This window comes from Pseudophryne corroboree, chromosome 12 (assembly GCF_028390025.1).
Source record: "Pseudophryne corroboree isolate aPseCor3 chromosome 12, aPseCor3.hap2, whole genome shotgun sequence".
Lineage (NCBI taxonomy): Eukaryota > Metazoa > Chordata > Amphibia > Anura > Myobatrachidae > Pseudophryne > Pseudophryne corroboree.
This window is the reverse complement of record NC_086455.1, coordinates 22,660,060-22,675,212: the sequence shown is the minus strand read 5'-3', so window position 1 is coordinate 22,675,212 and position 15,153 is coordinate 22,660,060. Positions and strand designations below refer to the sequence as shown.

The following is a 15,153-nucleotide window of genomic DNA, read 5'->3' as shown; positions in this document are numbered from 1 at the left end:
TAAATTTATTAAGCCAACAGGTAAAAGTAATGGTAAGTGCTTTTGATATCTTTTTAACAATACATCAATAAAAGTTATATTTTATTAACATACAGGAACATGTGCATCCAACAATCCAGTTTATTTCTTTTCACAATTGTTTGGTTCTGGAAATAAATTGCCCCTGAAAACTTCTTCTCTTGTGATACCTGACAGCACCTCACTATAGCATTCCCAGGTAGGTGGGAGCTGCATGAAGTACAGTAAGTGGAACCTGTACAGTAAGTACAGCCATGACAGAGTAGTAAAACCTGTCTGGCAGACAAAGAGCTCTGTCAATAGTAAAATAGAAATAAAGCAAGCCCCGGCATCCCTCCCACACAGCAGCAGCAGTCCCAGGTTGAGAAGGAGGAAGTGAGGAGCAGCAGCAGCACACACTGCGGGCGCCGGAGCAGCAGCAGCACTGAGCTCCCCATGCCTATCTGTAGCACGCTGTTCCCAGTCACCCCCCATGGCGGCACGCTGTGGATGATTCCTGCATAGGGAACCAGCGGCATCGGAATGAACCATACTGGGGGAGCGGGGGAGACCCCGAGCTCTCCGCCTGTAGGCAGCGGTAGGAAGCGGCTGAGCGTGGGAGAGCTCAGGCTGTACTTTGAAGCCCGGTGCTCGGCTGAGCGGGACGGAGACAGGGAGCCCAGGCGGAGGAGGCGGATGGGGAGCGGGAGCTGGCACAGGAGCAATGGGGAGTTCTCCGAGGAGCAGCGGAGGGGGAGCTGGGAGCCCCCGCAGAGCCACGTTCTTATCCCCCAACTCCTGGTGACAAGTTCCGAGGAGCCGACGCCGCTGCCCCCCAGCCCGGCCGCCGTGCTGATAGATCTCCCCGGCTGGAACGGGATGAGGAGCGAGGGCTTGCTGCAGCTCGCCCACCGGAGGCTCTCCGTCTCCAACTCGTCCCTGTCCTCCACCGGCTCCTCTTCCGCGCTGGAGGACTCGGAGGACGATCTGCTCAGCGACTCGGAGAGCAAGAGCCAGGGGAACGTGGACCTGGAGCACAGCGAGGAGCAGAGCCTGGTGAGTGACCGCCTGCTGCCACCCGGGCTATCTGTGCACAGGACGGGGCATGGCAGTGACTGGCACACAGGACGGGGCATGATAGTGACTGGCACACAGGACGGGGCATGATAGTGACTGGCACACAGGACGGGGCATGGCAGTGACTGGCACAGGGCATGGCAGTGACTGGCACAGGGCATGGCAGTGACTGGCACACAGGACGGGGCATGATAGTGACTGGCACACAGGACGGGGCATGGCAGTGACTGGCACAGGGCATGGCAGTGACTGGCACACAAGACGGGGCATGGCAGTGACTGGCACACAGGACGGGGCACGATAATGACTGGCACACAGGACGGGGCATGGCAGTGACTGGCACAGGGCATAACAGTGACTGGCACACAGGACGGGGCATGGCAGTGACTGGGACAGGGCATGGCAGTGACTGGCACACAGGACGGGGCATGGCAGTGACTGGCACAGGGCATGGCAGTGACTGGCACAGGGCATAACAGTGACTGACACACAGGACGGGGCATGGCAGTGACTGGCACAGGGCATGGCAGTGACTGGCACACAGGACGGGGCATGGCAGTGACAGGCGCAGGGCATGGCAGTGACTGGCACACAGGACGGGGCATGGCAGTGACTGGCACAGGGCATGGCAGTGACTGGCGCAGGGCATGGCAGTGACTGGCACAGGGCATGGCAGTGACTGGCACACAGGACGGGGCATGGCAGTGACTGGCGGCATAACAGTGACTGGCACACAGGACGGGGCATGGCAGTGACTGGGACAGGGCATGGCAGTGACTGGCACACAGGACGGGGCATGGCAGAGACTGGCACAGGGCATGGCAGTGACTGGCACAGGGCATAACAGTGACTGACACACAGGACGGGGCATGGCAGTGACTGGCACAGGGCATGGCAGTGACTGGCACACAGGACGGGGCATGGCAGTGACTGGCGCAGGGCATGGCAGTGACTGGCACACAGGACGGGGCATGGCAGTAACTGGCACACAGGGCATGGCAGTGACTGGCGCAGGGCATGGCAGTGACTGGCACAGGGCATGGCAGTGACTGGCACCCAGGACGGGGCATGGCAGTGACTGCCACACAGTACAGAGCATGGGTGGCACACAGGACAGGGCACGAGTGTCTGGCACACAGCATAGGGCATGACAGTGACTGGCATCTAGCACAGGACACGACAGTGACTGGCACGCGGCATGAGTGTCTGATTGGCACCCAGCACTGGGCATGAGTGTCTGACTGGCACACAGCACAGGGTATAATTTGAATGGCACACAGGACAGGGCCAAACAATGACTAGCATACAGGATAGGGCATATGTTGTCTGGCACACAGGACCGGGTATAACAGTGACTGGCATACAGTACATTGACTTGCACACAGGACAGTACATAATACTGTATATGAATGGTACACAGGATAGAGCATAAGCCTCTAACTGGCACACAGGATGGTATGTAGCTGCTGCTGATGGGTATACCAACAAACCAGTGCAACCTCTTATATTGGATACTGACATCTGTGTGGCAGTGGTATCATTGGCTAGTGAGATGACTGATCCTTCATTGTAGCATTTTCCAATGTCTTCTGCCATGTGTAGTCCCTGTTGCTGGCATTTCTGATGGCTATCCGCATGGCTTACTGGCACTTACTGTTAGAACATGGTTGGCAAGGTCTCAGCGGAGGCTCTCGGCCCGGGAGCTGGGTAACCAGTGTGCCTATTACACTTACCACTGCTTTTACTGTTTTGTTTTCTGTTGAAGTCAGTGGTTGTATATCTTCACCCAGCTCCTATGTCTGATACCCTGTGCAAGCCCAGTATATATAATATACGCTTACAGAGCGGGTCACTAACTAACTATACATGACGTACCTGTATATTGAGCAATCCAGAACTGCACATTCATAGGTACACTGGACTCCTCTGCTCTGGTGCTTCATAGGCTGTTGGTAACAAGGATAGTCCGTCATGGGATATGGTCATTATGTCGACATGGAAAAGTGTCGACATGAGTGTTTCACCTTTTTTTAACCTTTTTTTGAACTTTTTCATACTTTACGATCCACGTGGACTACGATTGGGAATAGTAACCTGTGCCGAGCGCAGCGGTAGCTGAGCGAGGCACCTTGCCGTAGTGCGAGCCATGCGAGGGGACACGGTGCACTAATTGGGGTTCCCCGTCACTTTACGAAGAAAACGACACCAAAAACAAAACAAAAAAAACCTCATGTCGAATTTTACTCATGTCGACCAATAGTGGTCGACCTAATGACCCATACCCGTCCATCACAGTGCTATGTGCATCATCAGGAATAGTAATAGTCTAGGACATTGCAGCTTGTACTATTATATGTAGGCCAGTTCCTAGGTGTACTTTATATACTGTACTTTTGCAGTTTCTTACACCGGCCTGTGCACCTCAGACTCCTCTGGTCACTCGTTGAATCATTTCCCATCATACCCTTTTGCATAGCGGTCACTGTGTCCCATACACAGGGCTCCACAAATACCGGTCGCCATGGCAACTAGATTTTCCAGTGGTGTGAAAATCTTCGGAATCGCCAGTGGTCCCTGCATCCTTAGCCATCCCAGAAGCCCCAGCAGAGAATTGCCTCTGTCTGTATTTAAATCACGCCCCTGTTACCTGATACGCCGTAGGCCGGGTTCCTTTGCTGAAGCCAGTAGGAGTGCGGGTTGTTATATCCATTGGACGTAATTTATATATACTGTCTTGAAAGAGGAAACCTCTGTGGTATACGGCGTGTGTTCACAAAATATGGCGTATGAGTGGTATGTAGCAGAATCTAGTATAGTATTTACTGTATTACAGTTGTCACAGTTGTTTGTGTTAAAATGTAGGGAATGATGATGTGAACGAAATGCAATATACCATAAATATTTTGGCAATATAATACCCCTTTTCCACTTGTAGCACGGGTTGCAGCCGGGAGCCTGACACGGCTGCGACCCGTGCTAGAGTCCCCTTCTGCACTCAGCTCACCAAGCTGGCATATTGCCGGGTTGGAGACGCTGCTGCTGACGCGGCTGGGGCGGCGCTGGGAGATCACATGATCTTCCAGCGCCGCCCTTCCATACACTATGAACGGGAGCCGTGTCGCATCGACACGGCTTCCGTTTACACTGCACAGCTTACCGGGTTGAACACGTGTTCAACCCGGCAAGCTACCCAGGTAGGATTCCCGAATCACTTGATCCGGGAATTTGCAGGGGGGGGGGGGTTTCCACTAGGCAAAACCACGATTAAATGCGCCCCCGGGTGCCTGGGAGGGTGCAGGTGGAAATTACAGTAGGTTGTGGTTGGTGATAACGCAGAAACAGGGGAACACAAGGTCCAAGTATCCATCACAGTCTAAGGGGACAGTTCAGTTGTTTTGTGAGAATTAGCTCATTTTAAAGTTTCCGGGAACTAATTCAATTGTTTGTGCTAGTAGCCTCACGCTGGTCGGGACGGTATACTCTCGCCCTAATGCGTATAGTGCTAAATTGCAGGCATGCTGCATTTAGGGCACGCCCGGGACTCACCACCAACCGCAAAGCCCCACTTCTGCTCTCACCTCAGGACTGGTTGTGAGGAGCAAGGCAGAGGACCGCATCCAGCGTAATCCCAAGACCGCAGGTTTGGGACACTGAGGAAATTCTTGTATTAATGGTGAGGGAGACGGGCAGGAGTTGGTGACTCTGGGAAAAGGGAAATTGTAATATAGGGTTATTCTATATGAAAATACCCAGTTGGTCATATGAGATCTTATTGGAGGTGGGGGAGATGTAGGTTTGTGTGTAGGAAACAGATTTTGAGCAGAGGGATGAGAACAAATTTTAGAACTATGATTAAAAACGTTTGATGTGTGGACTTATTTCAGCCCGGTGGTTCTCAACTTCATTCTTCAAGTACCCTCAATGGGTCTTGTTTCTTATAGCCCAGAGGCTCTTAAGTAACCCCAATGGGTCATGTTTTTTGGATTAATCTAGTTTGCTGGTCCAGTAATTATCCTTCCTGCTTCCAAAGACAGAGAGAACCTCAAAACATGACCTGTTGGAAGTGCGTGAGGGTTGGATTTGAGAAACACTGACATAGCCTATAAGTGCTTTTGATGCCAACACTTTTTGATGCTGTTGGGATTCTGAGAATTTCACTGGCTACTTGTTATTCTATCTCTCCCACGTCAAATCTGGGATCTTAGAAGGTGAAGATTGGATTAACTTGATACACACCCTAGAAAGTGAAAAGTGCAATGTTAAACATGCAGTCCAGAGATAAAGTCTGGTAACACAATATTTACTAAACTGTCCTGTTAGAAGGTGGCCTCAGAAAGTGACATTCCATTGTTTGATCCTGGACAAGTTTGTAGTGAAAACAATATTTATCACAATCAACAAAAGTTAATTGAATAGAAAGTCCTTTACCCATCGATTTACAGTATTATAAGTCATAACTACTGAAAAGTATATATAATAACTGTATAAAGTATGTCCTGAGATAAACACGCACAGGACAAATATAAAAAGGCAAAAGTATATTTATAATACAGTAAATAGTGGTTGCCTCAGGCAACAGCAAATGTGGGGATTTAATGTTTATATTTCTGCTAAAATCTAAGCAAGTTTTCGTAGAGCTTCATAAATCTGGTAAAATGTCTACCTTGTATCTAAAGTGTACTACATTGGTAGAAATATTTATATTATTTTTACCATGTTCAGATTGCCATTGCCGGGTCACAAACGGGAATTGGATACGGGTCCTTCCTGGGTGTGACCCGGCATTTGACCTGTGCAGTGTGAACGGGGTGGCTTCCCGGCCCTGCAATAGGCTGGGTCGCCATCTGGGGACGGGGCCAGAGGGACATCGGGGGCAGGTGCGGAGGCTTCGCCGGAGCCGCCTCTTCCTATGCTGTGAACGGGTGGCGGGTCGTATTGACCTGGGTAACTCGTTCAGACTGCGCCTGACCCGGGAATAACCCTTCGTTATTCCCGGGTTAAATTACCGGTCAGGCGACCCGGGAATTCGGCAGTGACCCATTCACACTGCACATCGACCCGGCAAAATACTGGGTTGATAGCAGGTTTTTTTGTGCAGTGTGAACGGGTTATTAGAGTAAGGAAATGTTTCCCAACCCCAGTCCTCTGGGACCATTAACAGTGGATATTTCCCATATGGTGCACAGGTGTACTCATGGCTGGCCGACACATTTTACCGGCAGCTACTAGAAGGTGCCTGAAAGGCGCTATTCAATTGTAGCTCCGTTTAGGAGAGATGGCTGCCGGCGTTGGCATTTCAGCTCACACCCCCCGTTTGGCGATCATGTCCAGCATTTTGGTCCATTTTTAACTGCTTTACATGGCTAAACACGGCTATGGGAGCAATCAGCGCGAAACCGGAAACAATTGAATAATGGCCGCACAATCTCTCGTCTCTACACAGGAGATTGGGCGCGATAATCAATTGAATTTCACCCACAGTGGTGTTAATTATCTCACTTGTGATCCTGAGAAGATCTGTAATACATGCGCTGTTGGGAGTTCCTGGGGACTGGAGTTGGGAAACACCTGGGGGTAAATTTACTAAGGTGGGAGTTCTATTTTAAGATGGGATGTTGCCCATAGCAACCAATCAGATTCTACTTCTCATTTATGTGGCACCTTCTAGAAGATAAAACCTGGAATCTGATTGGTTGCTATGGGCAACATCCCATCTTAAATAGAACTCCCATCTTAGGGGTAAATTTACTAAGAAGGGAGTTCTGTTTAAGATGGGAAGTTGCCCATAGCAACCAATCAGATTCCACTTCTCATTTATCTAGTACCTTCTAGAATATAATACCTGGACTCTGATTGGTTGCTATGGGCAACATCCCATTTTAAATAGAACTCCCATCTTAGTAAATTTCCCCCCTGGTATAAGGGATCCTTTTGCTTGCGTCCTCAGGCAGTGCAATGATTGGAAGTGTAGTGCTGGCTCCAGGCACATACTCTGTAATAACATGATCCATGGATCTCTGTTCCTCTTTCTTAATTTGTTTTTCATTCGGTAATTAATGTCTGTAAGTGAAGCCACTGATTTTTTATAGGAATATAGGTAAATGTAGTCCTGCCCCTGGTAAGGCAGTGTGATGTCATGGACTGCCAACTGGCCAAATATTTGTTACCCGACAGCATTTGAATGTCAGAGAACTCCGCAGGGCAATAGAGACTTCTCTGCACTTGTATACAGTAAATCACAAAGTGTGAGACAATGTGTTCCCTTCATGGCTATGCCAATTCTTTGAGGGATTAGACTAGAACATAAGCAAATTTAAGACACAATCTAAATATAGCCACTTGTCATTTGTTTAGTTTCAGCAACCACTTGGAAAGCGTAACTGGAAAATAGATTTACTGTTGCAGATATAGCTTTTCCATTTGTTTTTCTTTTTGTTGACGTAAATTAAATATTCCTATAGAAAAAACTAATTGTACCGTGCACTGCTTACCGTAGTTCTCAGAGTCTGTATGGCGATCACAGGTCCGTAGGTCAATGGTTCTGTGCCGTGTTTATAGTTCCCAATCTATCTTGTGCAGCCTGCAAGGTAACAGAGGTGATGAGTCTGCAGACCCCTGATGTCGCTCGCAGTGACCCCTAAGCCACGATCTGATTGGCAGGCTCTGGCCATTTGAGGTCAGAGACAGGAAGCGTTTCCCAAACGTGGGCGTACTGAGGCCAGTGTGTGCTTCCACCGATGCAGATTTACTGGCTGCTGCAATGTGAATTCTCCGGTCATCGTGAGTAACCTGGGGGGTTATTCAGATGGGCGCTGTTTACGCAGAGTGATCCGGTGCTGCGTCTTTGAATACAGCAGTGGATGCATGCGGCGCCTATTACCACAAGACTTCTCCTGTAGCAGTAGTATATGTTATGCATCCAAAGACTCTTACTGCGACCATCATTATGGTTTTGTGGATTAGGGGTAGGGGAATTTGAATGTAACTGGTCCGCAGATTTGAAAATTATTGCGCGAGCTTATTCCTCAATGGTGTATAACAATGACAATGACCTAGAACATAGAAGCAGCAGCGACAACACTAATATGACAACGCAGCGGGGGTGTCGCGCCTTGTGCTGCATTAATGATCCGAACTGTGACCACGGACAAAGTGTCGGATCTTCCCCAACAGCATCGGGTACCCCCGCCCGTCACAGAGGCCAGGAAATCTCTGTGCAACGATGGAGATCCCCGGTCTCTTCTCTCCCGCTAAACAGCGGCGGCACGCTTCCGTTTTCACAAATGGAGGCCGTCGCCGCCCCCAACAAGATCAGACTGTCAATCACTGACAGCTTGATGTCGTTCCTGTGTTGCAGGATGCGCAGAACGGGCACAAAGTAGCGAACGTCTGTACTTTGCACATCTGGGCGCCCCTCCAGCCACAGCTGAATGAGGGCCAGAGAGAGATGCAAGTGATGGAATTGAGTGCGAGTGCTCGCAATGTAGGTCTCCTTGTTGGAATGTTCATATTGGCTTTAGGCGCTGTACTGCATCGGTCAGCACCATGGCTAGTTATGCTAAGGGTGCTGTTGAAGACTGTTGCTCTGAATCCGTGTCTGCCGTAACATGCTGAACCGGTTTGTCTGGGATAGTTTGTGTTAAATGAACACTGGCCGCACAAGCATCCGAAGAGAAGCCCAAGCTTTTTGTGGTGCAAAAAACATAAGATGTTTATTCAGTCACTGTTACCATAGCGCCCTACATTCCTTTCAACCCCTCCAACATGGTTATCCTCAGGGGCCACGGTCAGGAGCATGGTGCAGAGGCTTGTGTGCACCAAAACGGCTGCCGGGCCGCCTACTATACAGACTTACTAATATGTCTGTTACCAATAAACAGCAAGCATTTTTCTGCACTTTTTTTTTTTTATGTTGTTGTTGCAACTGATGGTTTTGCACACGTGCTGGTTTTTTATGTGTTATAAATATGTCATTTAACAAAGTGCTGACTTTTTTTGGTTTTCAAGTGGATACAGGTGGATTCTTACTACCTGTCGATAAGCACCTGTAACTTTTTAAAAAAACACAGTTGAGTGTTCATAACTAGTTCTAATTTTATTTTTTATGTGCTGATCAGTGAGGGTGGCACATTTTAATATTGGGGTCTTCCCTGCTTAAACCATGCCCCATCCTCGCTATTTAATTTTGGTGCTCTGAAATACTGCAGGAATTCCATGTTTTATAAATGGGCTGGGCGCTGTCCTCTGCTAATGTATAAATTCAGAAATATACATACGTAATGTACATACCGATTGTTTGGGTAAAAAAGTATTTTCATCCTACCCCTAAGCCTAACCCTAACCTCTCCCTCCCGCAGCCTATGGTGGTAACTCCATATAACAGTCACGTGCCAGATGAAAACTTTAAAGCAGGGATGGGGAACCTTTGGCCCTCCGGCTGTTGTTGAACTACACATACCAGCATGCCCTGCTACAATTTTGCAATTCAACCGTGCTAAAACTGTTACAGGGCATGCTGGGATGTGTAGTTCAACAACAGCTGGAGGGCCAAAGGTTCTCTATCCCTGCTTTAAAGGATGAGCACAGGACACGCCGCTATAAAGTTTATTCTTAACCAAGAAATGTGTTTATTTGCGTAAGGCAACGTTTTAGGTCCGTGTTAGACCTATAATCTACAGTACTCCCTAGTCAAAGAGTAAATATAAGCTTACAATAGCGCCTGCTGATAATGTCATTATTAATTCAAATAAACAGTATAGGCAAGAAAATGACTAGTAAAACGTCTCAAAACTGTTGTGAATGAGGGCACAAACGTAGTTAACCATATTGTATCAATGTAAGCAACATACGTTGTAACAAAAATGTACCAACATGAAGAAATGTCATTATGGGAAACAAAATAATTCTAGACAGCAACTTCTGGAAATAACAATTGCATAACATCACAGGAAAGCTCAAGAACCATATTAGTAATTTAAAACATTCGGTTGAGCGCACAAGCAAAATCTGACCTCACATAACTAATAATGAATGGTCCAGTACACAAATTACAATGACAACAAAAAAGCTGAAGGGAAACTTTTATCTCGCAAAAGAGCAAATAAGTCAGAACACCAGCAAAATGTTTTTTTACAGAGTTATAAAACCAGGCCAAGATGGGTTTACCTTCTGTTTGTCATCCGGCAGCCAATTGCTGCAAAAGCTGCTGCAAAGCTGTTTCCTTTACTGTAATGTCAATGGAAAGCCATTGTGTCGATGGATGGAAAGTAGCACAGGGATCAAATCTTTTTATACTCCCAGTGTGCAATTATGTCATAATCGGGGGTAGATCAGTTAAATGCGGTATTACAAAGATATGTTATTGTAGTATAGACCAGGGGTTCTCAAACGGTGTGCCCTGACACCCTGGGGTGCCGCAGGTTGGTGGTCAAGGACCAAATCAAGTTATTTATGGTCAAAGTGATAGGCAAAACCAGTGCTAGTGGCTGCCAATCATAAAATATGTGGACAAACAGAAGCTAATCTTGTCTCTCACCACACAACTGAACCTAAGGATGACATATAAACACAATTTACTTAATTTAATATTTCTTTCTAAGTTTCCCAATAAGAAACTTTTCGCCTAGGGGTGCCGTTAAAAAAAAATTCTTATACTCTAGGACGCCATGAGTCAAAAAAGTGTGGGAACCACTGGTGTAGACATTATACCACCTCTCTGGTATCTGGTATGTACATGTAAACTCTACACCCATGTCGGAGCAAACTTGCAAATAATACAGACTAATTTGGGTTATATAACAGCAAATAATTATTGGTAACGGACAAAATTGTTGGAGTGTTTAAAAATATCCCGTTAATATTGATGTAATGTTATCCTTGGGAATTCTAGTGAGCGCATACAAACTGTACACCAATGTGAAAATATTTATTGGATTCCCCAATTGTATATTCTTCACAATCTATGTAAAGTTGACCAAAGTGTAAAAAAAAGGTGATCTTTTTTTTATTAGTGATTGAAAGGAAATGGACATTACAATAATGCAAAGCAATTAGAGTACCTGAAATATGGTACACGAGTAATAGAGACTGGACCCATAGGGGGTCATTCTGATCCGGTCGCTGGCTGCTTTTTGTCGCAGCCGAGCGAATGGGTCCCTACTGCGCATGCACCGGCGCCGTAGTGCCCCGGGGCATGCCAGACGGCCGTAGCAGGGCTGCGATCGCCTCTGCCTGATTGCTGGGCGGGAGGGGGCGGAGCGGCGGTGTTTGGCTGCCATTTCGTGGGAGCGGTCCAGCCAACGCAGGTGCGGCCGGACCAAACGTGGGGCAGGTCGCAGCGGCTGCGTGACGTCACACGCAGCCGCTGCGGGCTGGGGAGCGATGAGTAGCTCCCGGCCAGCACGCTAAAGCTGCGCTGGCTGGGAGCTACTCTTGAAGTGCAAAGGCATCACCGCTGTGCAATGCCTTTGCACTTCTGCGGGGAGGGGTGGGGGGCAGTGGCACCGACATGCGGGGCGGACTAGCCCTGCGCTGGTCATCCCCCCCCCCCCCCCCCCGCATGTCAGTGTGATTGATCGTAGCTGTGCATAATTTAGCACAGCTACGATAAACTCGGAATGACCCCCATAGTTGCCCAAAACTTTACTGTTATACTTTAGAACTTCTTAGTTGTTTAACTGTATTCCTTATGTGTCTATGATTACAGTGAAATGTTTTTACATTGTACTTTCTGGCAGTGTGTCAGTGTAAACTCGGTGGATTAGCACCATTGGGATAATAGATCATTCCCACCTCTATAAGAATGGGGGATGTATCCCTAATCCCTGCTTCATAAATACATTTGAAGCATGTGTTAATACTGTACCTATATTTATTTTTGTTAGAATCTAAATTAGTAAATGTCTGAATCCTACCTCCGGTATTGCTTTATATGTACCCGCTGCATTTTAGCAGCAGAAAACCTGATGTTTGAATGTTTTACAATATGTATATTTACAAATCACATGTTTTCCTGCAAGTGTGAACGGGCTCCAAGCCTAGGTTTGTGTTAGGTTTAGTTTATTTAACAGAGTCCACAAATCCATTAGTCCAAGTGCTCTAGATACTGTGTTAATTCCAAATACGTGTCTCCATTGCAAAACAATGTGCTTGCTTAACTAAACATTTAATTGTGCTTTTAGTTGGGCTTCTTGCAATGTTTGAAACTGCCATCCATATAGAAGCCAGAATTACTCTCTAGGGAGCGTCAGATTTTTCTAGATGGATACATTAAAACATGAAGTAACTTTTAGCAATTACATTTCTACTCCTGCTGAATCCGCCTCCTCTTTTCCTTTGTGTGCAGGAGTGACGGCTTGTTTCACAAGACTCTATGGGAATAGGGGAAACTGTAAAAAATAAATGTTGAAATATTTACTGTTAGAATTCTATATGAACGCTGAGTTTATTCAGGAGAGGCGGTTTCCTCCAATTGCTTAAAAAAAACAAAAAACCACCATGCTGGATATATACATTCTGGTAAACTGGCCCTAGAGTATTGGCGCATTGTAAGGAAATTGTATCTTTACGTAGAGGAAGGATATAGATGAAAGATAAATAGTGTGTAAATATATTATGTGTGTGTAAAATATTCATATGTATATTTATACTTCTTGCTACTAATTTTTTATTGGACGGGTTCAGTACGCAAGATTGTAACAATGGCCCTCATTCCGAGTTGTTCGCTCGCTAGCTGCTTTTAGCAGCATTGCACACGCTAGGCCGCCGCCCTCTGGGAGTGTATCTTGGCTTAGCAGAATAGCGAACGAAACATTAGCAGAATTGCGAATAGAAAATTCGTAGCAGTTTCTGAGTAGCTCCAGACCTACTCCTACACTGCGATCAGCGCAGTCCGTTTAGTTCCTGGTTTGACGTCACAAACACGCCCTGCGTTCGGCCAGCCACTCCCCTGTTTCTCCAGACACTCCCGCGTTTTTCCCTGACACGCCTGCGTTTTTAGCACACTCTCGGGAAAACGCTCAGTTACCTCCCAGAAACGCCCCTTTCCTGTCAATCATTCACCGATCAGCAGTGCGGCTGAAAAGCGTCGTATGAACACCAGCAAATCTACTAAGTTTTTAGTTAAATAATTTAGCGCATGCGCGCTGCGTACCATGCGCATTTAGCAGCAAATCGCAGCATAGTGAAAATCGGCAACGAGCGAACAACTCGGAATGACCACCAATGTGAGAAGTAGCAAGCAAGTAGAAAGTGAATTTACAATAATTGTGCAACAACAAATGCAAGTGAAATGTTACATAATAGTAATATTCATATAGCACTTTTCCCCATCAGTACCCTGTCACTTTACAGAAACAAAGCGCAAGGTTTAGTATTACAGAAAGAAGAAGAAAAAAAAAACAAATACTGAACGTAACATGTACAATGGACATAGGGCCTAATTCAAGGTTGATTGCAAAATACATTTTTCCTCTAATGGGCAAAACCATGTGCACTAAAGGTGGGGCAGATATAACATGTGCAGAGAGAGTTAGATTTGGGTGGGTTATTTTGTTTCTGTGCAGGGTAAATACTGGCTGCTTTATTTTTACACTGCAATTTAGATTTCAGTTTGAACACACCCCACCCAAATCTAACTCTCTCTGCACATGTTACATCTGCCCCACCTGCAGTGCACATGGTTTTGCCCATCAGAGGACAATGTTATTTTGCAATCAACCTTGAATTAGACACATAATGCAGGGATTGGTGTAGCCATTCTGGGTAATAACATCCCAGGGTTATATCTCTCTCTAAGCAGTTGAAATATTCACTACAAAATCACTCAAATGTTTATTTCCTTTGAGGTGGTCTCAGATAATTATTTCAGAGAGCAATGCCAACACATGCCATCACACGGTACATATCTAACCATACTTCAGTGCAGCGGGTGTGGTTCATCAAATCGACAGTGTCTAGGTCGACCACTATAGGTCGACAGTCACTAGGTCGACATGGATGGAAGGTCGACAGGGTTTCTAGGTCGACATGTGCTAGGTCGACAGGTCTAAAGGTCGACATGAGGATTTTTTATTTTTTTTGGTGTCGTTTTCTTCGTAGAGTGACCGGGATCCCAAATTAGTGCACCACGTCCCCTCGCATGGTGCCTTCGCTCTGCTACCGCTTCGCTCGGCACACTTGACCGTTCCAATCGTAGTCCACGTGGATCGTTAAGTATGAAAAAATTCAAAAAAAGTTAAAAAATGTGAAAAACTCATGTCGACCTTTAGACCTGTCGACCTAGCACATGTCGACCTAGAAACCATGTCGACCTAGTGACTGTCGACCTATAGTGTGGTCGACCTAAACATTGTCGACCTAGACACTGTCGATCTTCAGACCGGATCCCCAGTGCAGCACCACTAGAGCACTGTGATATCCCGCCAGTGATTGGCTGTAAGGATGCAGGAGGCAGATGTCTAGACTTTCTCACATAAATGCCCCCACACTATGCATATTCACATGTCCAGAAGTGCAGAGAATCACCTTCTGCATTATCAATACATGTTGCTAACTAAAAAGAGCAATATTGTAATTTTGTACAAATATCTATTACACATTGCATTTTAATGAGCAGTTGTAACTAACCGTATTGTGTGGCAGTCTGAATATAAATTGCATTAGTGAGACACGCATTCTGTGTGGGGCAGGAGGGATCCGCCGGCACAGGCAGGTGTTGCGCACACCTAATGGCTGCAGCTGGAGTGTCTGACGGGGTCATTCCGAGTTGATCACTCGCTAGCAACTTTTTGCAGCGATGCGATCAGGTTAAAACGCGGCAAAACTGCGCATGCGTATGCACCGTAACGGGTACAAAGAGGATCGGTGCTGGGCGATGCATTTAATGAAGACTCCATTCACACAGCCGATCACAAGGAGATTGACAGGAAGAAGGCGTTTGTGGGTGTCAACTGACCGTTTTTTGGGAGTGTTTGGAAAAACACAGGCGTGTCCAGGCGTTTGCAGGGCGGGTGTCTGACGTCAATTTCGGGACCAAAAAGTCTGAAGTGATCGCAGCGGCTGAGTAAGTCGTCCAGAGCT

General features: G+C 46.9%; 1 protein-coding gene across 1 annotated transcript in view; it reads left to right on the top strand.

Annotated features, from left to right (window-relative positions):
- Positions 1 to 374: 374 nt before the first annotated feature.
- The window catches only part of LOC134980388 (inositol-trisphosphate 3-kinase A-like), a 118,892-nt gene continuing 104,113 nt past the window's right edge, over positions 375 to 15,153 (top strand). Inside the window, exon 1 of the mRNA XM_063947191.1 lies at positions 375 to 1,053. Coding sequence (XP_063803261.1) covers positions 541 to 1,053 — 513 coding nt within the window. The 5' untranslated portion in view covers positions 375 to 540. The remainder of the gene's footprint in view (positions 1,054 to 15,153) is intronic.